The sequence below is a fragment of the Neopsephotus bourkii genome, unplaced genomic scaffold (assembly GCF_033783945.1).
Source record: "Neopsephotus bourkii isolate Nb327-2 ecotype Australia unplaced genomic scaffold, CSIRO-AGI_Nbou_v1 NB_795, whole genome shotgun sequence".
Classification (NCBI taxonomy): domain Eukaryota; kingdom Metazoa; phylum Chordata; class Aves; order Psittaciformes; family Psittacidae; genus Neopsephotus; species Neopsephotus bourkii.
In genome coordinates, this window is record NW_026901291.1 from 2,732,500 (window position 1) to 2,756,235 (window position 23,736).

At 38.4% G+C, this 23,736-nt stretch overlaps 1 protein-coding gene and 1 long non-coding RNA gene across 8 annotated transcripts in view; one reads left to right on the top strand and one right to left on the bottom strand.

The window, feature by feature from the left end:
• Window positions 1-1,153: 1,153 nt before the first annotated feature.
• GLT1D1 (glycosyltransferase 1 domain containing 1) overlaps window positions 1,154-23,736 on the bottom strand; it is a 59,338-nt gene continuing 36,755 nt past the window's right edge. For 4 of the 7 annotated variants that reach the window (XM_061355399.1, XM_061355402.1, XM_061355398.1 and 1 more), the window contains exons 8-12: window positions 22,828-22,877; window positions 16,426-16,469; window positions 14,797-14,917; window positions 9,329-9,427; window positions 1,154-2,657 (exon numbers count right to left, since the gene is read on the bottom strand). In XM_061355399.1, coding sequence (XP_061211383.1) covers window positions 2,511-2,657; window positions 9,329-9,427; window positions 14,797-14,917; window positions 16,426-16,469; window positions 22,828-22,877 — 461 coding nt within the window. In that variant the 3' untranslated portion in view covers window positions 1,154-2,510. Of the gene's footprint in view, window positions 2,658-9,328; window positions 9,428-9,942; window positions 10,148-13,102; window positions 13,170-14,796; window positions 14,918-16,425; window positions 16,470-22,827; window positions 22,878-23,736 lie in introns of those variants that run through there. The other 3 variants (XM_061355401.1, XM_061355403.1, XM_061355404.1) reach the window with 3 other exon arrangements.
• LOC133213255 (uncharacterized) lies at window positions 3,617-7,057 on the top strand. The gene is made up of 3 exons (XR_009725742.1): window positions 3,617-4,098; window positions 5,641-5,763; window positions 6,458-7,057. It is a non-coding gene; the product is annotated as an uncharacterized LOC133213255 (long non-coding RNA).

Here is a 23,736-nt window from a genome sequence, read left to right on the forward strand (position 1 = left end):
ATGAAATTCCCTAGCAGTTGTTGCCCCAACCTTTTAGCCTTAATAGACAGGCTTCACGTTGCAGAACACAAGCCCAGTGATAAATGATATCAAAGCTGAATGCCCTTGATTGATGAACGCTGCCTCATTTGATGACTGTGAAACAGTCCTGAGGGCTGAGCTCACCACTATTTTGGTTGTTTTCTATTTTTTTCCCCCTTAATGCATATATCACAGAAGGGTTGTTTGTGCTTCTGTGATGGTTATCACATGCAAATGAGCATGCTGTTTCCCAGATGCAGATTTTGTATTTATAGATTAAATACAGCCTGAAAAATCATATGTTAATTACATTCTGAGGGTGTAGCAGAATTTCTCACTTGAACATGTTTTGTTTTGCTGGAAATAGCACAAATTCCAGATCAATGTATTGAATTGCTTGAAGGTTGGTTATAAATGTATTGTGCTTTAGAAAAAGCTTTCTAATCATTACTATGAGTAATAATTTACCGCTAGCTCAATGCTTAGACTTCTATCACACTTTATGTATTTGGTTTGGGGTTTTTTTAACAATTTGTAGTTCTCAGAAGACATCCAATACTTGATTGTCTTCTGGGTGGAAGGATCAAAGCCAGTACCAGAGATACAGTGGCAGAGATGTTTCGAGAGGAACAGGACTCCCTGCGGTGAGCTCAGTTGGGTCTAAATAGGGTTTTGGGGTTTTTTTATTGCTTGTTACAGTTCCACACCACATACATCATGCTGAAAATCCATATTGTTGGGTTCCTCCTTCAGTACATAGTGGTCAACTGCCATCCTACAAGAGGCCTCAACAGTCACTGGTAATGGAGATGTCCAGAGAAACACAGCTCCTCCTGAGACAGCAGGGAAAACGCAACAGGCTGATTCAGCTGCAGGCTTAGCAATTGCTCAGTGGTAGATGTTGGCTGGTGGATTGTAACCTGAGAACTAGCGCACAGGTTCTTACATCCCAGCATGCCAAAGGATACACCACAAATATTTAGGAAAATTGTGCTCAAAAAGGAATGTAGCAATGCTTGGACTTCAAGCCAGGGCAGATTTGCCCTTGAGGGACTGTGTTATTGAAGGCAATGCTGAGCATAAGCCTGTTACAATAAAAGGTGGGGAAGATTTTGGAGAAGTCAATATATGGCATTCAAATTGCCTTTTTTTTTACTGTCCCAGCAGTTGCAAAACATCAAAAATAAAGAGGAAAGCTTAAAATACACAGTGGACTTCATTATCACAAAGAAAAGTCTGATAAAACAGCCATTACATCAGTAGGAAACATCCCACTGGTTTTTACTGGAAGGATCAAGCCTATACAAAGCAAATAGTTTCCTAATAACAAGTAGTTAAAAATACAACCTTTTCTGTTTGTTTTCTGTAAATGTAAATTTTTTGACCAATTACAGATTCAAAGATCTGTCCAGAAGCACCAAGCTGGAAGGAATGATTAGTATGGACTTCAAACCCAGGTAAGTCTCACTTCAGAACAGCCTGATACAGTATATTGCAATATATCCTGAAAGCCACAGATGAGAACAAACAGTACCAAAATACTTAGTAAATTGAAAATATACCCACCCCCCATTCCCTTTTCACAGCTCTCATAAATCTTTTAGTAAATAAATAAATCACAGAGGTACCAACAAACTGGCAAACTAAGAGGTAGTTCATGTAACAAAGCATCTCTGTCTGCGAGCACGTCTTGCTGCTGTAGGCAGTGCTGTGCAGTTCTGGAATCTGAAGCCATGTACGGCTGCAGGTGCTGTGCCAGCTCTCCTGTTGTGGTCCCAAGATGAAAAGCAGGCACAGGATAGTTTGGTCACATCAGCTAATCTGAGAGCAGTTCAGGTACCCAGAGGGCAGCACAAAACATGCCCTATACTCCTCACTCTTCTGGAGCAGCAACACTCCTGTTTGCTATTTGGCAATTATGCAGTCATTGTATGACTGTAGATCATTATTCAGTCAATAGAAATGTTGCTCTTCCAGTCTTAAGAAAGCTTTCATCCTAATAATTTTATACTCTGCTTATATATCTAATCTTGGCTTTCTGAACATGTATGTGCATGTCAAATGTACCTAAATACATTCAGATTGGTATAATTGGAAAGAAAACTGACACTGCAGTTTGGTTAGGATGCAGTATGATTAGAACAGTGATGTGGGCTCCATGTGGTGGTGTGCTCCACTGTATACAAGAAATCCTCCCTTTGAGGCCTTACAACAATAAAAACTGTGTTCAAAGAGTATACTTCTATGTGATCTTACAAAATGGTGCTGGTCTGTGATGAACTGGTACACTAGAGACAGTGTGCTGAATTAGATAAATTCTGAGTTTGAATAGTAGACAACTCCTGTGATGTTGGTATGTCTGAACAGAATATTAATGCATGTGTTATTATCTCTTCAGAAAAGAAACCAAGAGAAACCCAAATCTAACTGTACATCCTCCATTACAGTGCTTTACATAGATTGGTGGGTATCAGTTGTGGTCTTGCCATTCACTGGAGTCTTAGGACAAGGTTCTCGTACGCTTTTCTTTCACTTTCCCATGAATGATGTTTCTTCACGTAGTCTTTGGCTTTTGTTACAATTTCTTTTTCCATAATGGGGTCATTCATCAAACTCTTGGACAGCGCAACAAACTCCTAAAAAAGATAAAGAAAGTTCTGATGATACTGAACTAGCTTGTACCCACATGGGCTGTGATTTCAGGAAAGCTCTTCAACTGTGAGCCAATAGATACATGAAGTTGTACAAATGAATTTTTCAGGGTCAGGTATCATAGTGTATTTATAAACAGTGATCAATAAATAATTATTCTGTGTATCATTTTACACAGCCCACCAACTAAGACATTTAAAATCACAGACAACCCCAAGAACATTAAGACAAATAAGAGCAACAAATTTAATGACTCAAAAATTGTTTGCCTGCCCAAGTGGTAGAAAACCAGGCTGATTATAAATGAAATAATTCATGTGGTCTCCTGCACAGAGGACAACTGGCAACAGGCGTTTGACCTCAGCTCAGCTAAACTTGTATCTCACTGCTGCTGTGACATCTTTAGCTAGTTTCATGGTAAGACTAAAAACCAACATAAACATAGTTACAGTATGAAGATAAGCACAGGCAGGCAGCAACAGGCTCTTCTGGAGCAGATGCATTTGGGCACTTACAGACACAGCAGTGTTAGCAAAACAAGCTCTGCAATAAAATACATTAATTTCCTTTAACTGTACTGGCCAAAATACAGCTCTTCCTTTGCCTGCTCCTCTGCCACTCTAATTTATTTAGTTCTAAGGAAGAGAAACTGAACTTCAAACATGTGAAAGGAGATCTGATGTCTGAACTAATCTGTTCAGAGCAGCTGGTTGAATTTTCCATCAAGAGACAACTTCCAATACTTTAGCTTGATTATAAATGTGCTCAGATCTTTGCAAAATCACGTCTTGGTTCAGCTCAGAAAAGCAGACCGCTATTGTGTCAATGGAAAATTAAGATATTACATTATTACACAACTGGTAGTGAAGATCAGTGCATAGGGATGAGGGGGACAAAAAGGATGGGAGAAAGAGGTACGTTACTGTATTGACTGTGAAAAGCATTATCACAAACAAGACCAGAATTCATATCAACACTAGGTTAACTACTAAGCTATACTTGAAAATCTAAGTACACAGTGTATATATATACATACACAGATAGAAAATCTTTGGTTACCACGGAATCAATTTCCCTGTTGTAATGCAAGTGATGGTTATACATAATACATAGCTATAAAGTGACCCCTGGGAAACACTGGTATGTTAAATCACATTAAACATGTTATAATCACTGCTTTGGCTCTCACTGATAAGACAAACTATCAATATATGCATCACTGCCATCAAATTTGAATAGTCGGAAAGGTTTGTAACTAGGTAATGGAAAGATTTTCATACATGTGTATTAACAACCCCTTATTTTATGGTACTGCAGTTTTTGCTCTGTCCACACAGCACTGACAAATCAGCCTTTGGACTAGCCAGGAGGACCACATGCTTCACATCCAGCCCACTTTCCATCCACAACTACCTTGGTGTTCAGGTATGTGCTCGTTTAATCAGTATATTCAGTTTCTCCCTTGGAACTCACATGGCCCAAAGAGGGAGTTATCTGGTTTCCTGTGATTCTCACCCTAAAAATACTAAGTAAGGCTGGTCCAGTAAGTACTCTGAGGCTGCTTCTCTCAGACAGTGCAGATACAGTCACTGACTCCAGCTTTAGAGCCGCATTCTTTTCCTCCCTCAGTATCTGCCAAGAATACAGAGCAGGCAAGGTGGGAAAGACTTACATGACTTATGCTGGCTTCATCCAATTGCCTATATAATCACAGTAATAAATACTGTTCACACTGAACTACATTCCAACTTTAATTTTATGTTCCTGTGGAGGATTTTATTTAAAGTAATGTTTAAAATAATTTATGTAAATTACCTAAGATCAGAAGCAGCAATGTAACATTTCTTGACAGGTACTCCTATTAGCATTCTTTTAGAATGTGGATATAGAGGACAAAAACTTGGAAACATGTAAATGATAGAAGAAATTAGATCCTTATTCACAGTTACAATATTTAGTGCTGGAGATAATTTCAGGAAAATGCCAAACTGACTCCAAAGCATAAAGTTGAGAAACTGCAGAAGGGAGAAAAAGCAAATGAAAAAATACCAGGAAGCAAAGAATAAGGACCTCTTAGCTTTATCTCTGCTTCTGCTAAACAAATGTGACCGCCTACAGGTCACTTGCAATCTGACTGGAAGCCAATGGGAAGATTCACTGTGACTTATCTGGGTTTTGCCTCATACCCTCTGAACAGCTGGCTTAGCTTGGTTTGGATGCTCAGCTTTAGAAAGCAGTAACTTCATTTTTCAGGTGTCTCCCTTAACTACAACTGACTTGCATTTCAGTCGCAGTTTTGTGGTAAGTTTGAAGCTCCCATGTGCAGAATGCAGACATTCAGAACTCAGAGGTTTTTCAGAAAATTGAACATTCAATTTTTCTTTTCTAGAAGCTTCTGATACACAAGCTATTTACAGTGTGGTAACATGGCTCTATCAGCTGTCCTGCTGAATTTGTGCAAGCGATATTGCATACAATTTTGTGCACGCTCATATTCTGTTGTAGATGTGAAGTAACCTTCACTCCTGCTGAAAGAGGGGAACAATTCATCAATTACTTTCCAATTATCAAACATAAGGGTATGCACTTCAGCAGCCAGAATAAAGGAAGTGATACGCATGCTAATTTACTATTGGGGGACATCTGTATTTGTAGTAAGCCTTTTATTCACACACAGAAATCAGTATTATTACTTTACATGTGACAGAAAAACAATGTAAAAGCTGAACCTCAGTAGTTAGCCACTACCCAGAACAAACAGGAGAGAAGATCATCTTATGTACCTCCAGAACAGATACTACATGTGCCCTTTCTATGGATAGTACTTCACTTCAAACACAAGCATTTTTCAACAGCAGCATCCCTAATACATTTTTTTTTTTCCTGGTAAACTGACCTACCATCTTTAAAGAAAATGTCAGCTTCTCTATATAGTTCCTAAAAGAAATTCTGTATAATATCTTGCAGAGACACAGCTATACAGGTATCTGGGAAATAAAGCTAGGAAGAGTGTGCACTGAGTAAAAAGAATGGCTATTCCTTCAACTACCATGGGAACTACATCGGAACTGCAGCTCACACATAATGAAAGTAAGATGCATGGTTAATATATTATTTATGTAATGAAAGTAACTGTGCAATTAAACCATTTCATATCAGCTTCAGCAGATAAAGGAACATGATTCTTAAACAACAGAGAATCACCCAAGGGAAGGCAAGCACCAGATGTAAATTCAGAATAGCGACAGATCTACCCAGTGGCGGGCACAGCTCTGGTTAGCTGGCCCATCTGTGTACTTCACAGGGCAACAGGCCAGTATTTCTAGGGGAGTATAAACAGTGATTGCTGGCACTGCCAGAAACTGCAAATTAGGCTGTTCAGTGTGAAGGTTGAAAGCTCTGAAAACTTGGGCAATATTCTGGCTTGAAGCCCTGGTGGCAATGGCACTGACCCATGTTTGGCAGAGGAGAGTAATGTACATTCAATGTCTTGGTGCCTGTGCTCAGCTGAGCTGTGTTTCCCTCTTACCACTTCAAAAGTTGTCACTGCTAACACAATTCTTTCCAGGACCCACTCTCTCAAACTTGGTTGGTGCTTGGCCTCTCTTATTGGCTTTGAAGTTTATTTACCTCCTTCTGTTTATTTAGCTCCTTCTGTGAGCTTTTACAGATGCTGAACATGTAATTTTGAAACTCTGAATGCTGAATAACTGTCTTCCCTTTTAGCGTGGTTTTGCATTATTTATTGCCCTATTCTTATCTATTACTTATTTTTTTATTTCAGGTCTTATTAAGTCAGTGTCAAATATTCCATAAACTTGCAAATTCAAGTAATGGCAGGATCAAACCATGATTTAAAAGTAGTGAGGTAGTATCAAGGACAAAACATTTCATAGCTTTCACTTCTCCATTAACTGTTTCTATGCAAGTGTTGCCTTCAGTGACTGGCAAGGCTTTCTCTAGTTCCAGTCAAGTAGCTTCAGCATAAATGCAAATGGGTAACGATAACTACAGTCATGCACAGAATTTCCTACTTCCCTGTAAGCTGCAAATGCTCACTTTCAGCAAGAACGAAGAACAAAACCATCAGCATTCACAATTTAAACCAGTTCTCATTGCATAATGGTAATTCTATATCCCTCTTACTTAGCTTTCAAAAGATAAGATAGTCCACAGACCATACACCATTGCTCGTACCTAAGCTAACTTTATTGTAAAGCTTTCCCTCCCCAGATCAGTAACGACTTGAAAACAAGCAGTGCTTCCTGCTCTTGAGCTGTGCTACAGTCTGTGGCACCACGACCAGACAGGATCTACTGAACTTGCGTAGCAATGAAAACTTCTTTGACATTTTCTAATCCTTGGTGGTCCAGATTCTTCAAGGCAGAGACTTTCACAAACACCTGAACACAACAGTAATCTTCCCTATATGATTAAAGGCTTTTTCCCCAACTAACCTGATGCAATTGAGGTTGCAGCACAAAATACTTTACCAGATACTTAAGAGGTCAAAATAATCAGAGTAACAAACCCCACAAAACTTACGAGAAGATATGTTTTCTGCTCGCTATTGTCAACTGAATCATCTAAGGCAGTATCCAAAGTGCCATGGGCAAACTGTTCCTTCTTACCACAATGAAAATATGAAACCTACTTTGAAACTCTAAGTGTTTTAACTTAATCACATTTCTTTGATCGAATATAACTCTCATCCCATGATAGACTATGTACAGTGATTTAAAAATTGATATGGTTTGGGGAGATAAGGAACAAGAGTTAAATGGTTACTTTAAAACCATGAGTGATGATGATTGGCATTCTGAGCTCATGAAGGAAGTTTTCAACAACTCTGCAGTGGAGTTAAGAGTATTACCCTTGTAAACGACTACTTTCCTGACCCATTTGCAAACTTTGATAGTTTATACTGTATTTGACAACAGTGACAGGATAAAACGGCTTTTACTAAATGAGATACAATTGATGTTTTACAGAAAAGCAGGAATATTACTTCCTTTCTAAGACAGGTTATCTATCTGCACAAACATTAGTGATTCCAATACAAATATTACCTGTGAGTATGAATACGGTAATGCAAGTCACCATCTTCACCTAAAAGAGATTCTGTGGACTTCTGAGATAGAATAATAGCAAAAGGGGGATCAGAAAGCAGAATAGGGGAGTTTCTGATCTTTGCTATAGCATGGTGCAGAGAACAGATCTCAGACATAAGGGGTTTATATAAACTAAGCTTACAGTATTCTAGACATATTTACAGCCTCTGACTCTAGTTCTGACATAAAAGGAAGTCCTTAGCCATTTTTACAGAGCCACTGATGTCACTGGGCCTACTTCTGTATTTAAATTTGCACTTTCCTTCAAGTAAGGAAATATATAGCGTATTTTTAATTGATCTTGGATTCCAAAGAAACACTCGGAATGTAGGACGCTTGGAGACTGCAAAAGAGGCTTCTTACAAGGATGTATGATGAAGCTAATTGGGTGTGGTATGAATAATGTATTTGAATTACAAGCCAAATGTAATCGGCATATTGAGGGAACCAACAGAACGTATGAGAATTCGTAGCAAGGAAGCTATCAGTCTGTGTGTTCAACATGACCGTATATCCATCAAGTTCTGAAGAAACATATGGAAGTCAATGGGCTTTTGCAGGGAATACAAAGGATTTTATAAACAGCTTTATATCTCAGCCTCCACTAGCCTGGAAGTATCCCATTTCAAGAAGAGGAAAAAATTTCAGATGTTAACGAAGAATTTTCTTATCCGTAGAAGCTATTGGAAACATTGAATATCCCATAAAACCAAAAACCAACCAAAAAACTCAAGCAAACAATAGAATTTTTCCATTAAAAAGCCCCCCAAATTAACTGAGAGTATTCGCCTTCCTGAAGTACAACTTCACAGGAGGCATTAACCACACACACACACTCCATAAAGTAAATAAATGTGATGCATTTTCTACTTTACAAATGGACCATTCTAGTAAGGGCTTTTTTAGTCCTGAGTTAGATAAAAACGCATGTGTAACAGCAAAGCCATGATGCAGGAAAATATACTGAAATGAAAATTTCTAGCATTTAAATAGGGGTAGTGTTCCCTCTCCCCACTCTCACTTATCTTCACAGAGACTCCATTCTAACCCTTTACTTAATTTTAATCATTAATTATTTTCTGACGGAGCAGTATCTTGAACCTAATAGTGCTTTATATTAACACTTACTGCTAGAAATTAGAGATAATGTATTATCTAAAACTTCAGGCTCTTAGTTCTCTTTTGGTTAGTAACTGCTTGTCAAATGTGAGTCTGTATTGCAGTTACTACTTAAATGGAACCGTGACACAAGTACAGCAACTCTTCCAGGGCTGGAAGGCTTATGGAACCTTCAAACCTAAGTGCGCCACTCAGATGGCCCGCTGTACAGCAGCACAGGCAAGGCAAACATTCAGCAAGGCTGACACCTAGTCAAAGTTTGGTGAACTGCAAAGTGAATGCAAAGAAAGGCAGTCTAAAACACAGCATTTTAGGAGAACCTGAGAAAAAGCTGCTGAGAGGAAAAGCCAAGTTTCCCAACACAAACATGGAAAATGAACCTAGGCTTTGGAAGGGAAAAGCCTAAGGATCTGTTGTTTTCTTACCTGAGGATTTGAAAATAGCAGTCCTGTTTCCTTATGTTTTATTATTGCTGCATTCCCAGGAATGTTCCTTGCCAGCACTGGAATGTTTAAATCCATTGCCTAGACGAACACAGAAAGAGGAAACAACAGTTTATTGGGATTCAGGGATTTTGAGATGTAAATGATGAGAACTTTATAATGAAAGGCAGAAACAACAAACCAAACTTCTTTCTTTCTTTCCCATCTCTCCAGATTTTTAGGTGAAAGCTACCATGTCTAAGGTATCTCCTATATGGAACTTCTCTGAAATGTTTTGTTTATCCTTTTGTTAGTACTGTAACTTAGAACATATTATGAATGCAGAACTTTAACGAATAGCTGCTTCATCGTTTATGCTTTTCCATCTGAAAGTATGCAGTTTGTTTCCCATTGGAAGGAGCTCCTGACGTGTTACAGGCTTGAAGAGGATAAAATTAAAGTTCAGATGAAAGGTTGTCACTGTAACTCCTACCGTTATTATGCATAGATGAGAAGATTAGTTCATAGCACAAAAAGCCACTTCTCCCCAACGAAGCATCTGTTCCTTTGTTCCATTAAACCACTCCCCCCCCCCCCCCCATTTTTTGTAACATGCACAGAACTGGACAGAGGTGGCCAGGTCAACGACAGTGAAGGTGACTGTGGAAATCACTTGGCTCCTTCCCTCAGTTCTGATTCCTAGGGGTCACATAGGACTGTGGAAGGAGTTTTCTTTTGACAGCATCTGTGACTATAGCCTGCCTTGGACTTGAGCATTCAGGGACTGCACAGAAGTATGCAGTGATGCGGCTTCTGACTGAACTATACCAAGGAGAGGAGAGAAAAGGTTATGCTTTCAGAACACATTACGCTTTCAAAACATATTATCTACAAAGCTATTGCTATGGGACTCCTCACAGACCAAGGAATACATCTGAAGAAGCAGGATTTGAGTCCACAGTAATTATAGGGAGGTTGCTTGATGTGTTTATTCATTTATTTGTATGCATATGTATGTGTGCGTTTATGCATAAAAAGAGGAAAAGAAGTGTGGGGTCTTCACACGGTAGCATTTCAGGTTGCCTGCAGAATCAGGAGCAGACAGGTAGCACAGCTAATAAACCTCTTCCAAGCGCCCTAATGCCTAGCAACTTTAAAATATGCAGCTTAGATTTTGAAGTAAGTGGTGTGCAAACCCTGGCCATTCATCTCTGTTACTCATGCATATCCTGATCTGAAACTTTAATTACTATTGATGAATTTGGAAGCCTTGAGATGCACTGACTGTAAAACCGCAAAAACTCGTCTTGTACAATTATCACAGTGTCAAACGAGAAACGAATTCACTCCCCCAACCCTTCAATCTGTTTCATACCGATTCCCTGTCACTTCAAAGTGAATGCATTTTTAATTACTGTCATTATACTCCTGGATGGCTAGCAATTTTGCTTCAGTCTACATAGTAAGAAAACAAAACTCCAAGGAGAAAACCATGGGATTTTATAGCTCAGACAAAACTGAAGACAAAAGGACCCTGGCTAATAAAGTATAGAACCAGTTATGTCTAGAACAGTGAGAGGGACTTCTGAGACTTAGCAACATGTCTTAATAGATTAAAATATCTAAGGGAAACACTGCTTAAATCACCACTGCAGGTGAACATACTCTGGACATAGAAATTCTATAGTCCTGGAACGAACATCCGCGTTGCACTAGTTGGCGCTAAAAATAACAACACTTGATGAAATAACCTGTTCTGCTTTTTGTATCAGAAACTACTGGGTCAGCTGGAGGTAATTCAGACAAATAGATTAATTAAGTGAACACAACCCAGATTAAATAAATGAGAAATATAAAAACTACAGACCAGATTTCTGAATTTAAGTGTCTAGAGCTGTTGAGATGCAGGGTTTTTAAAACTAAGCACAAAAAGTCTTTTTGTGAGAGGGAAAGCAATTATTTTGTCATTTGCTCTGACTTCACTGTTAAACAAACCTGTTTTCCAAAGGTAGGTTTACAAAACCAGTATGATGACAGTAAAGTTCACAGAACTTTGAAGTTCACCCAGGAAATGAGACAGATTGGTGCCCCACTCCGCCTGACAGGTTTTCAGTCTGCAGACCAAGGACGTGGCTTTTGCCTCTAATTACCCAACCACGGCCCTAACACAGTGTTAGCTCAGAAGCACCAACATCTTCCAAAAGAGAATGGCTGAGACAGCTCTTTTTCAGACCTTTCTGTTGACAGGCTTAAACGCCCTTGTGTTCAGCCTGCTGGCTCTTGCCCTCATTCACACACGTTCAGTGACTTGGGAGTGTAGACATTTTTTTGAACGTCTGAACTGAAAATGAAGACCTTGACAGTAGCAGTGGTCACTGTCGCCTGCCTAAGGCCTTCTCCTCACCTCTCCGGATCTCTCCTTTTACACAACTGTAACAGTATTTCAGGTCTGACTACTTTCCAAACAAGCAATTGTCCATTCAAGGGAAGGAGCACCAGGAAGAAGGAAAGGAAGAAAACATAAAAACCACAGCGCAAACATGTGAGGGCTGATGGCTGAAAGTGCTACTATCCCCAAGAACAGTTACTGGCAAGACAGAGGGGAGTCTGGATTCAGCATGTCAGTGGATAGTGGACAGTGTGCACATAGTGAACATAAAGTATGTGTGTGAATGGCCTGAGGCAGTTCTGTGTTGGACTGTACCTAACAGTGTGGCTGCATAGGCTGGCACAGTATTGCTGTAGTGAAGTTTAGATTGGACTGTAGCACACACTTAAAATAGATGTCTTCAAGATAAGTTCATTCACTTCTGTTTCTGAATGCTAAATAGTTGATGATTCATTGAAGTTGATCACTAAGTTTATATTTAATTTTCTGTAATTTCTGAACTCTAAAGGGAAACACATTTGTTCTGTCTCATAGTCGGAGAGCGGTAACTGCTTCATAAGGAAGCTTTCAGGTCCCAAAACGCATAGGTAACAATGAATTATAGCTACTGAAAGACAGAACAGATGGCCAAATACATGAGATGAGGGGCTGCCTTTATACCAGCTAGCTTTAAACAAATGGATTGGGCTGTAAATAATTACTGGATGAAGTGGCTTAGAATTTAATTTAGATACTTAGTCTATTTTTAAGCAATAAAAAGAATAATTTACATTGTTGAAAACATGTATAATTTACTGACCTAGGTTCCTCAAATAATAACATAAAATAACAATTTAGTCCATTGGCCATCTGTTTTGTTACATTATTCTGACTGCAAATGTGTTTTAATACTGTTTCAGAAGGGCGCAGGATGTAAATTTCAGCTTTGGAAGCATGTTTATCCAATAAGCATTTCTAAACAGCAGTATAAAGCTCATAGAGTAAATACAGGTTTTATTTACTACTTTGTCTGGACTGTCTCTCATTCCCTTCCTCCTAGCCTACGCATCTTTTTGTTGGCCCCTCTTCAATTTTACTGCTCTATAAAATCCCTTCATTTCTCTTTCTTTTTATTTTTATAGTGTGCTATGGCTTATATTCCAAACTACGAGGCCTGAACTGCACATGACATCTAAGAGTGGATTTTGCCTTACAGCAGAATAAAGTCTGGCCATCTTCCTTTTCTATGATTATTTTCTCTAATTGGCCTTTTTTTTTCCTTTGTAAAAGCCTAACAATCTAATAATTTTTATAACAGTTGGAATAGTCTTTAGAGCACAGGAAAAGTACTCCAGTGAAATGATGCTGGAATCTAAATCTTGTTCTTACCAACTATATAGAGAACATACAAACTTTTCCAGTAGTAGTGCCTTTTTCACCATCACATGCCCAGGAACAGCAGAACTCCTGAGCTTGCTGAGGAAGAGATGTATTTTAAATACTTGCTATCATGCTTGTTTTCTCTTCTTCAAATGCCAACAGAAAATAGATCAGTTACGGCAAAATCTCAGTACCAGATGACAAAGTAATTAGTTACGGCTTCTAGTGATTTCATACCTTAAGGCAGGTTGAAATAGATACGATTATATATTTATCTCTTTTATCTATTATATATCTATCTCATACTAAAATACTGTTGTTTACAGATTCATGACCTTGTTAAATTTTCAACTTTCAAGAGAATGAAAGTTGCATTTCCAAATTCAAGCAAGATGTTATTTCCAGCCTAGGACCAGAAGTCTTTTTATACACAGTTTTCTGCCTTATTAATTTAACGAGAACTTAACAGATGGCTCTTCCTAGTGCTCGCCATCTCAAGCAGGGACTTGACTTTATTAGACTGACACTTCCTTTGAGAGAGGGATTTTTTACAGTAGGGTATTTTATAAGCATGTCATCAAACCGCACTGTACAACTGTCTAGTAAACAGACATGCAATACCAAAACTCTTGTAACTTCAGAAGAAATCAGACAGGTCTGAGGTACTAAAAACCGCAAGCTTTAGGTAGTCTCTCAAGTAGTAACTGAAGACATGATTTTGCAAGTAAAATATCCTGACTCAGCTGGGACTGTAGCTGTTGTCTCACAACACCTATGCCATATCTGCTGAATTCCCCTTACTATAATGCAAGATTTCAGTCTGCACCTGCAATTGGTAACTCATTTACTTGTAGCCCCTGTGCACCTGAACTAGCATGCTCACGCTTCTGAAAGCATACCAGCTGTTTTTATCCCCATACACAACTTCCATGATAAATTCCAAGTTATGAGTTAATTCTTACAATGCTCACTTAGGTCTTACTTCTGAGGACTTTCAGACATGTGGAAGAAAAGCATGCTGGAAATGCAATATGTGATTACTTATTAGAAATAGGAAAGGAGAGTCATTAATACAAATCATGTAGTAGTTGTTACGATCTTCTGAGATTATCACAAACCAACATTCTGCAGTCACCAAAAAAAATGGAATAGTAAAAGGTGTCTGCCCAAATAACTTCCATTTTCATACATTTATTTTTTCCTAGGAAGCATTTGATACTAAGCAGCACCCTACTTTGACAGGTATGAAATAAACCTGTTATTAATTTTCAGTACTGATGGCAAAAAAATAGAGCGTGTCATTCATTCATTAATCATTTCAGAATTAAATAACCAAACAGATCGTATCCTAGATTGCTTTTTTGAAAGCATGTAATAAATGAAAGTCTGTTCTAGCACCATTATAAGGAAGTGTATGTGGAATCAAGAATAATGAATGACAACCCCAGTAGATCAGAATGGTTCTTCTATCTCAGGCCTGTCTCGTTAATTTAACAGGATTAATAAAATTACATTGTCATTTAAAAAAATAAAGCAAAAACCCCTGTCAGTTCAAGAGAAGAAAACCTTAATTACTAACACTTGAAGAAACAGGTATCTTAGTTTTGTGTTCACTAGCTTTGAAACATGGACATAAAATGTTGACACACATTTCCAGTAATAAAAGGCGATTTCAGAGTCACTGTAACCTCACGGAAAAACCTTACCGCCAAGATGCAATTACCTCCAGAATTGCAGCAGACATCCCCTCTGAAATGGAGCTGTTCACCACAGCAAAGCACCTTTTCATAGCAGCATGAAGATCATCTTGGGGCATCTCCTGTAGTAAGTGTACTCCAGGTGCCCTAGAAATAAAATGCACACAAATAGGGCTCCTGCTAAGAACGCTCTAACAGTTTTTCCTAAAACTCATGGCACTGAAGGAAGGTGGTCAGAGCAATTCAGGCTTGGTTCTGGTGTTAAGATTCACTTGCCACTTCACCGTGTCCTGGTTATCTGTCCATTGATAAATGTGGTTATAAATTTGGTACAATATACACTGCTGTCAGTCACTATCAGTTGCTATCAGTCACTGCTATAAGCCTGTTCTTGAGTTTTAGTTTTGATCAATTATGCCTTGCTCTGTTAACCACTATAAGTACTTAAATGAAGCAGCTGAGTTCAATGGATAGGGGTGTGATTTTCTCTTAAAGAATCTGTGCAATATAGTAAGGATGCATGCAGAGACTTAAATACTTATAGACAGTTTAAATACTTAAGAAATGGAGCACAGTCAGAATGGTCAACTGCAGGAGATGCTGCCTTTTCAGCTGCTGGTTTTGGGGGACAGAATGTGGTTCTGAAAGATCTCTTCTGCCTCCTCTTTCATTATAAGTACTTTTCTATTCTGATTGGTTACATTTGTACTGTTTCATCTTCCTCTGATTAATCAAGGCCAACTGAATCAAGGGTGAAGTGTTAAAAAAGACGGAAACTGTGGGTGCAATCTCAGACAGGGTGAATGATATCTTTCAGACTGGTGATCATGTTTGAAAAGCCAGCATCTCCTCCACTTGATGAGCCTGCTCCTGCCTCATTAGCCTCAACATGAGATCACTAAGCCAGATGGAAACACAAGTGCATTTGACATTAAGGCTAGCTCCCTGTCAAGCAGACTTCATTAAACATTGCTTTTCTGATTGTGTATTAACATCCAGCTTCTATAGAGATAAATAACTGTATCAACTGGAGTACAAATGCATGATGGCAGGAGTCATGTTTCCCATGAATAACCTGATAGAAAACAAAGATCATTATATTGGTTTCAATGGAATTGAAAACCACACATCTTAGGCAGATTTTATTATCAGATAGTACCAGATATTACATGGTTGTTCTGTTCAACTCTGACAATTCTCAGTTCTGCAGACACACACAAAGATCTAATTTCTCTAAATTTATATCCTTCAATCAGGAAGCATATAAACTAGGGACAGAATAAAAGCTGTACAGGGTTATCATGTCCAGCTAGCTACTCATTCACCCACCAACAGCAAGCATGCAAAATCTTGCAGAAGCCAGGATGGAAGAAAGGAGAAGACTCAAAAGCATAACAAATATAAATCACACTAAACCACATGTGATTTAACACAAAGCATGAGATCTATTGGGTATTCTAAAATTTAAAATGTATGGAATACCTAGTATGAGAACATTACATGCCAAGAAATTATAACACATTCATTAGCCATAGAGAGTTGTGCATGTGCGTTCATCTGTATTTATGAAGGAGCATTTAAGCACATGATTAAAAAGCTAGTCAGCCAAGTGCCTTCATTTGGAGCAGACAGAAGGCTTAGCATTAACTTCTTACCTTTTAACTTTTTCCTTAACTTCACTGGTAAAAAGGGGATCAACCTAGGAGGAATACACACAAAGGTACGTGGCACCACTTTAGCACTACAGCAGGTTTGAAATACCCAGAAAAGGAAAATAAATTTTAGCACATTTTTTATTAAAATAGTTAAGGACATGAATGTGCTGAGCTTTGAAATCCTACCACAGATCTGTAACTTGGTGGTTACATTTGTCTCTTCAGACAAACACTCTTGTGAGTGATTGACACTCAGAATACCCAGCTAGAGGGGTGAGTGCACAGCACAGCAGAGCATGAATTGACTACTCCACTCTAAACCTTTAAATGACTCCTCTAATGCAGCACAGCTTTGGGCTGCTGTCAGAAGAGGAGGTTCCCTTTCTTCTCCCCTGACATGTCTCTGGCTGCAGGTTCTAATTAGTGCTAGATCTATTTAACATGAATGACTGTTTTCAGATGACTCTGCTAAGGCTAACACGACTCAAATGACCGATTTGACAACTTACTGTCTAAGTGAGGAACAATGTACTGATGTGCAAGCAATTCTTTGTCACTTTATGTATGGAGTAAGCAATGCGAGGAAGAACAGAATTTTTCAGCTTGAGTTAATAGAGGAAGCAATCCGCATGTAAACTGAGACAGGCAGAGGGATGTTATGCACTGACAGAACTGTTTGTCTGAAAATTAACAAACACAAAACTCTAAAATACAGTCTAACAGGAAGGTATGTCAGAGTTATTAAAATGTTGTCTAAGCTGAGCAATTAACTCCAGCAGTTTATTTGCAAAGCTTAGCTATGGCTGCTATTATCATTTAACATGATTAAAAGAAAGAAACAGAAGTTGAAAACCCTTAACTAGACATGAAGAACAGAACTAGATTTTTGTTTTTACTTTTAAGGCTGATTATATTAGATTAATTCATGGTCACGCAGCATGCAGCAGTTGTAAGTACTGGGAACAACACGGCTTGGGTGTTTTAATGCATGCTTACATTTTGTTTTGGGTAGAACACTATCAAAGCGTTTTAGAAAACTTTTGGGGAAAGTCAGAATTTGTTATAACCATGACTGTGTTTTTTTAACACAAGATCAATTATTTCATGAAAACAAGGCTTTATAAATGAAATGATTCAAGTGAATCACTCTTGCACTAACGAATGCAAGAAATAAAAGGCCTGCATTACTACTTAGGAAAGTAGTTTTGGTAACAGCAGGGGAGAAAATCAAGTGCTCTTTACTGATACTGATGGCAGGGCATGATAGAGATCTATCGACTAAACCAGGATGTCATGTCACAGGTTCCTTGGATATTTCACACTGAAATTCACAATTGGTATTTCTGTACAAATACTTTCTCAGCATTTTCCACAAAGTGCTGTTGTGATGCTGAGGTCCTCTCATGATAACCTATACTCTGTTTCCATTAAAATCAATGGAATACTTGCAAGTGATATAATGAGCAGTGATCCTTTGCTCTTCTGCCTTTAAAAGGACAAGGAAAACTACAGCCTGTGATATTAATATTGCAAGATATTTCTATCCCATCTACTTCAGTGGAAGCCAAGAAATTGCCATCCGCCTCATACACAGAACAGTCTTTATGCTGTATTCTTCTATAGATAAATATTCCAAGAAACCTGGCCTGAATATGAGAATTTAGATAAAGTATTACTTTCAGGATGGGTGTAGCAATGACTTAAGAGAAGTGATCCCCTGAGCTACATTTAGGAACTTGAGGGGGCACAGTTATCTAACCACAGGCTCAATATAACAGAAATTAGATGCAACATAAGCTGTTTGGTAAGTTGGAAATGCACTTAAAAGATGTGAATGCTTCCAAAGCCAACACACTATGGCAGGATGCCTAGGAACTTAGCATAGTCTCAGATAACGGTACTGGAACTAAAAGAATGTTACTTCCACCCAAAACGTCTCCATGATCCAGTTCTTCTACAGTTAAGAGTGTTTGTTGGCACATTTTGTTATTACCTGTCCATGTAGCAGGCAGATATGATCATCAGTTACCTATCAACTTTTGTTAAGATACCATCCATCCAGAGGAAGAGCCTTTAAGGAGATGCCAATTTCATCAGTTTAGCAGAGATCAGAAGAAAGCAACTTGCATTGCACGAATATCAGAACAGATGAGGTAAAATGACACATGGAAAGGGGAGTGGGCACATGGCAAGAAACCGTACCTAGCAGGACCAGATGATACACTGTTAGAGAAGTTCTACTCTGCTGACAAGCAAAGAAATATCTGAGACATGTTTGATAGTGCAGAAAGTCACAAATCAAACCCTGCACGAAGATGAAGGTGCCTGTTAAGCACAGAGCCTACCATTATCAAAATCTAGGAAATCTTCTATAAACACACTATATTAAATTGCTGCCATGTAAGAATTAACTCGGAAGCAATGGTCCAGAAACATATTCATTAGAATGCTGGGATGACTCTAGATGTTGAAGGGAAAAACAGGTATTAGTACATTTAAAGTTCTGTCAGAGTATCAGCCAGAGTACTAAAGAGTGAAAAGCTGTATCTGCAACCATATTCAGTACAGATAGGAAGAATTTGCTCAATTGCTCTGGATCGTGAGGTTTTGACAGCATCACTGTGAGAGGAATCACTTTATTCACAGCAGCAGGTGACACTACATTACAATTCTTATCTGATCGATTCCTTGAATAGACTCAGCAAGACCAAGCTTTGCCTACAACTGAAAAACACAAGCATTGTCTGCAACACAACACAATCTGGCTGCAGTGATTGCACCAGAAATGCAAGATCCTTGCAAACATACTAAACTCAACCATCCTACATCACCTTTTCCATACACCAAATGCTTAAGGAAATTCAATGTCTTCTGGCTTGCCCCCCCCCCCCCCCCCAAATTTTAATTCAGCTGAAGCAATTTGGGAACTAGGATCTAAATTAACAAAACTTTGGGTCTAAAAGAAAAATACATAACCTCTTTAAGATACTGGAACAGCTCATTTCACCATTTCTAACAAACCTGTCATTTTCAGGAAGCTTTTCTTGCAGAACGAGCAAACACAGGGTTAGAAGAGTTGTCATCTTACCTTTTAAAGCATCTGTGAGTAGGACACTTGAGGCAGGATGTACCTGGCAGAATTTCATAGTCCTTAGCAGGCTAAAGAATTTGAAATTGTATCTTTGTCTCCTAGCTGGTTTTCCCAGTTACTGTGCTCTAGGATATTCTGGCACAGGTTATTATTAGACTTCCTCTAGTTGCTTAGATAAGTTGTATTCAACAGCTGGTTCATTTTAGAACTAGCCCACAAAACATAGAGTAGGTAGCAGCAATCCAGTATAAAGAGATAGGCTACATGATCAGACAGGTCCCACTATCTGTGGAGGCAAGTTACTCAACTAAAACTGTCTCAGTATGTATGAAAAGAAGTTGGACAGAGGAAAAACAGCTGTCAATGGAGTACAGTATCATTACAAACATAGCAGTATTCTGTACTGCCCACAAGAATGGTTAAGAATTACAAAGCGAGTACGAAGTGGCCTTCCAGAGGTTGCATGCTGAAGGGAAGTTTTGTGGCTTTAACTTTTTTAAAGTTTCATAAGATCTGTTCTTGAAATAGGGAGCTGCTGAAAACCAGCCACTGCTTTGAATCTCATCAGAGAAATGAAGAAAAAAGAAAACTGGAAGTAAAATGCTAAAAATTTTACACCATACAGGAGCCAACATGCAACATGATTTAGATTGCACCATTTGTGACAACTGCGCATGGTAAATGCACTGAAAGGCTGTCACCTTATGGAAGCAATGCACAGAATAGTGTGTGCGCCTTTGTTCTTTACATTCTTATTATTATAATCTTAATGTGTGGGGTTTTTCATATCCACAATAAAAGTACTTGCTTCACACATAATGGTACTGATATCTTTTAAGATTTTGTATTTGAGTAGCAACATGAATAAGAAGAGTACAGATAAATACCAACAGAGCTGAGAGTTACTTTTGTCCTTTAGCAATGTTTTAGTACTATGACAGAAATGTGTTCTAAACTGCTTTGAGGAGGTTCAGTCCTATGCACTGCTACAGGGTTATTTCGGTAGCCTACTGTAAAGACGTTAGCTTATGAAGAAGTGAAGCAAATGTAAAAAGACGACTAAAATGTTTAAAACCCTCATTGGAGGCAGCAAGTGCATCTTTTGATTTAAAGCACAGCTTCATTACACCTGCTCTAGATTTGCCTTCCACACCAGTTCACTTCCACATCATCTTGCGTTTTAGCAGGGAAAAAAAATGCAGACAAAAATGCAAAAAACAGCTTTTAAAAAGAAAAACCTATGTCTCAAAATATACAAAGAACAAAACTGAATGAGAAAATAGAAAAATAGTTATTTGCCAATTCAGATTCTATTTATTTTTGTACAAAACAGACTGCCTACAAGTTTACAGGCTCATGTGAAGATGAATCAGAGAGGAGACTTAGAGGGACATGAAAACATTACCCAGATGCAATGGTGAAGCTTTTAGTACCCTTTTAGCATCAGCTAGAGTTTGTTTGGTATGACACTGCTGCCTACTCGTACCTTTCCACTGCTTAAATTAAGGCTACAGGCTGCCTTCTCAAGACTTCTGCTATGGCTATATATTTAGTACATGTATATTTCTTTTGAGAAGTGCTGCCATTAGTTTTCTTAGTTTAAAGTATGCTCCCTTGGCGTAGGCAACATACTAGAAGGGGAAACAGCAGGACAGTCTTCCTGCAGCTCCACCTGGTCCCCATGCAAGGCTACGGGAAGCTGTGGGAATGAATGTGATTTTGCACAGAATTAGGAGAAGCACTTTGGTGGCTCTGAGGCATCTTTCCTCCTCTCCCTCACCAATTACAGATTAATTCATAATAATGACTGTGATAGCCATCATTTTAAACCCTTTTAGGCACTAGTGCTTCATGAAAAGCAAACCATTGCTGAGAAATTCATGGCAGCATTTTGAGGCAGCAACCCAACTGTGTGTTTTATCTACAGGGAGTTCACAGTCACAGAGGAGCTGCCACTTACCTGACCGACCGTGAAAAGAGAGAGTTAGAATTTGTAAATTCCAGATTTGTTAAACAAGATCTCTATGACTTACTGGGAAAAAGTGAAGTCTCACATTCATATTGGCCAGCACTTTAACTAAAATACATATAATTCATTTGAAGGAATGCTACCAACTCTAAGCTTAATCTGAGATGTGAGTATACAAGAGCAACTCAGTTTCTGATTTTATTTATTTCAGTCAGCACCACGTTCCCTCTCAGGTTCTATATCCCGGGCCTTAGTAGACCCAGGTTCTAATTGTGAAACAGACTACACCAATTTTATTTGTCAGCCCAAGCTCTGTTCTTGCTCTCTGGTGTCAGACAGAAACCTAAGATCATTTTGCACCTGCGGACAACTGTTAACTGTGTACAAATTGAGACTACCAGAAATGCCATCAAAATCTAAATGGAATGGAACAAAGATGCAATCCTCCATGTGAACAAAAGATGTAAGAACAGGGATAATGAGCATCTGGTAGCACCTTCAGAGCATTAAAATTCCTCATTAACAATACCTGCTAAAAAATCTTCTAGATGACAACTGTTGCCTTTCAAAATATTGGATAGGCTCATTTATAAATTATTCATATTGAAATAAGCCTATTATTTTATTAGAAAGAGTTCACATTTTTAGTACTTTCTGTTACACCAAACAATTTTGTACTTTCCCACAGGTATATAAACACACACCAGTATTAGAATCCAAATATTTTGATACCTTTTATCTACGGAAGTTCTTTCTGTAGTCAAATGGAAGACGAAACGTTTTGTTCTAAGAGACCATACTAGACTAATGGCATTATCAAGTCAGACACGAGACTGCAGTAATCCAGCTGCAAATGCTTTTTACAAAACTAGCCCAAGCCTTCTAAACAAATGAAAAATAAAATCAGTGTATGTAAACAAAATCTCCACCTGCTGCAAACTCTTTCAGAGCCCCTCGTAAGAGTCTGCATTATTAAAAACCTACCTGAATGGAGGTGGGCTACCTCACTGTGTATCCTCTTAGAAAAATCCTCTTGGCTGCTTTCCCTTTTGCAATGCAGATGCTGAGTGAGGGAGCCTATTAGCTGATAGCTGAACTCTGAACTTGGCAAGTCCAAGCACGAATTTATTCCATTTCCATAGTTTAGACCTGTTGTGAATAGCCTTTACAAGTGCTAGCTTTGTACTTTTTTATCTCTGCAGCAGTTAGAAGGCCTCTGCCTTAGGTTCAGTTTGGAAAGAATTACTGCGGTTTGGAAAGAATTATTGCAGTACCTCAGATGTGAGTAAACAGAGGCATTTAGGGAAAAAAATGCAAATAAATAAAAATGACAGCAACTTACTGCAGGTCCAATTATGCCCAGATGGATGCTGGGTTCCTTTCTGTGCCAATCTAAACCAGAAGAAGAAAATCTTTTTATTAATCAAAATTATTAATTTTTAATTCTTTCTCTGAAATCAATGCAAACAGCTGCATGAATACAGAAGAATTAGGCAAATATTGTATTACTCCTTAAAGGACTGAATGTGTGCCATGCTCACACTCAGCCCTCATATTACTCCTCAGAATTCCAATTATTAGCATATCAGAAAGTTAGTATTTAGCATTTCTACTTCATGCAATCTCTTGTGATTCAAGGGTTATTTAACTAAGCTCAGATATTAAATTTCAATCATCTCAAGAGAACAATGCTGTAAATAATGCAGTGGCTGTGGCTGCTAAGACAAAATACACAAAATTATTTGAATTTTCTCCTATGTAAAGGTACCTGTAGAAGCAACTCCAACCATCACAATTAATATTCAGTTATATGCACAAATCTGCTGCTTTTTCAATACCAGAATAAAACAAATCCAGTTACTTTAATAAACCATAATTTGTTACAAAGTAAGTGTCACAAGGGGATAAAGGCTTATAAAAGCAAACTGAATAGTGGAGGCTGAATTTCCAACTTGGAATACCTGAACCTTTTAGAAACAAACAGAACCTGGCAAAACATTCATCTATGTGACTATGAGAAAACTCCAGCCTAATTTACAGTGTGGTGTCATAATGATGGGTGGTAAAATTTGCTTGTAACTTCAGTGATAGTAATTAGCACATATGCAAATCAGTGTAACAGCCATGTGACAGGAAAATAAAGAAGTTAAGTTTGAAGGAGGCGGACTCATCTTTTGTTTTCCATTAATATTATATGTAACAGCAAACCCCTTTTTCCAGCAAGCACAATCATCAAATATTGCTTTGATTT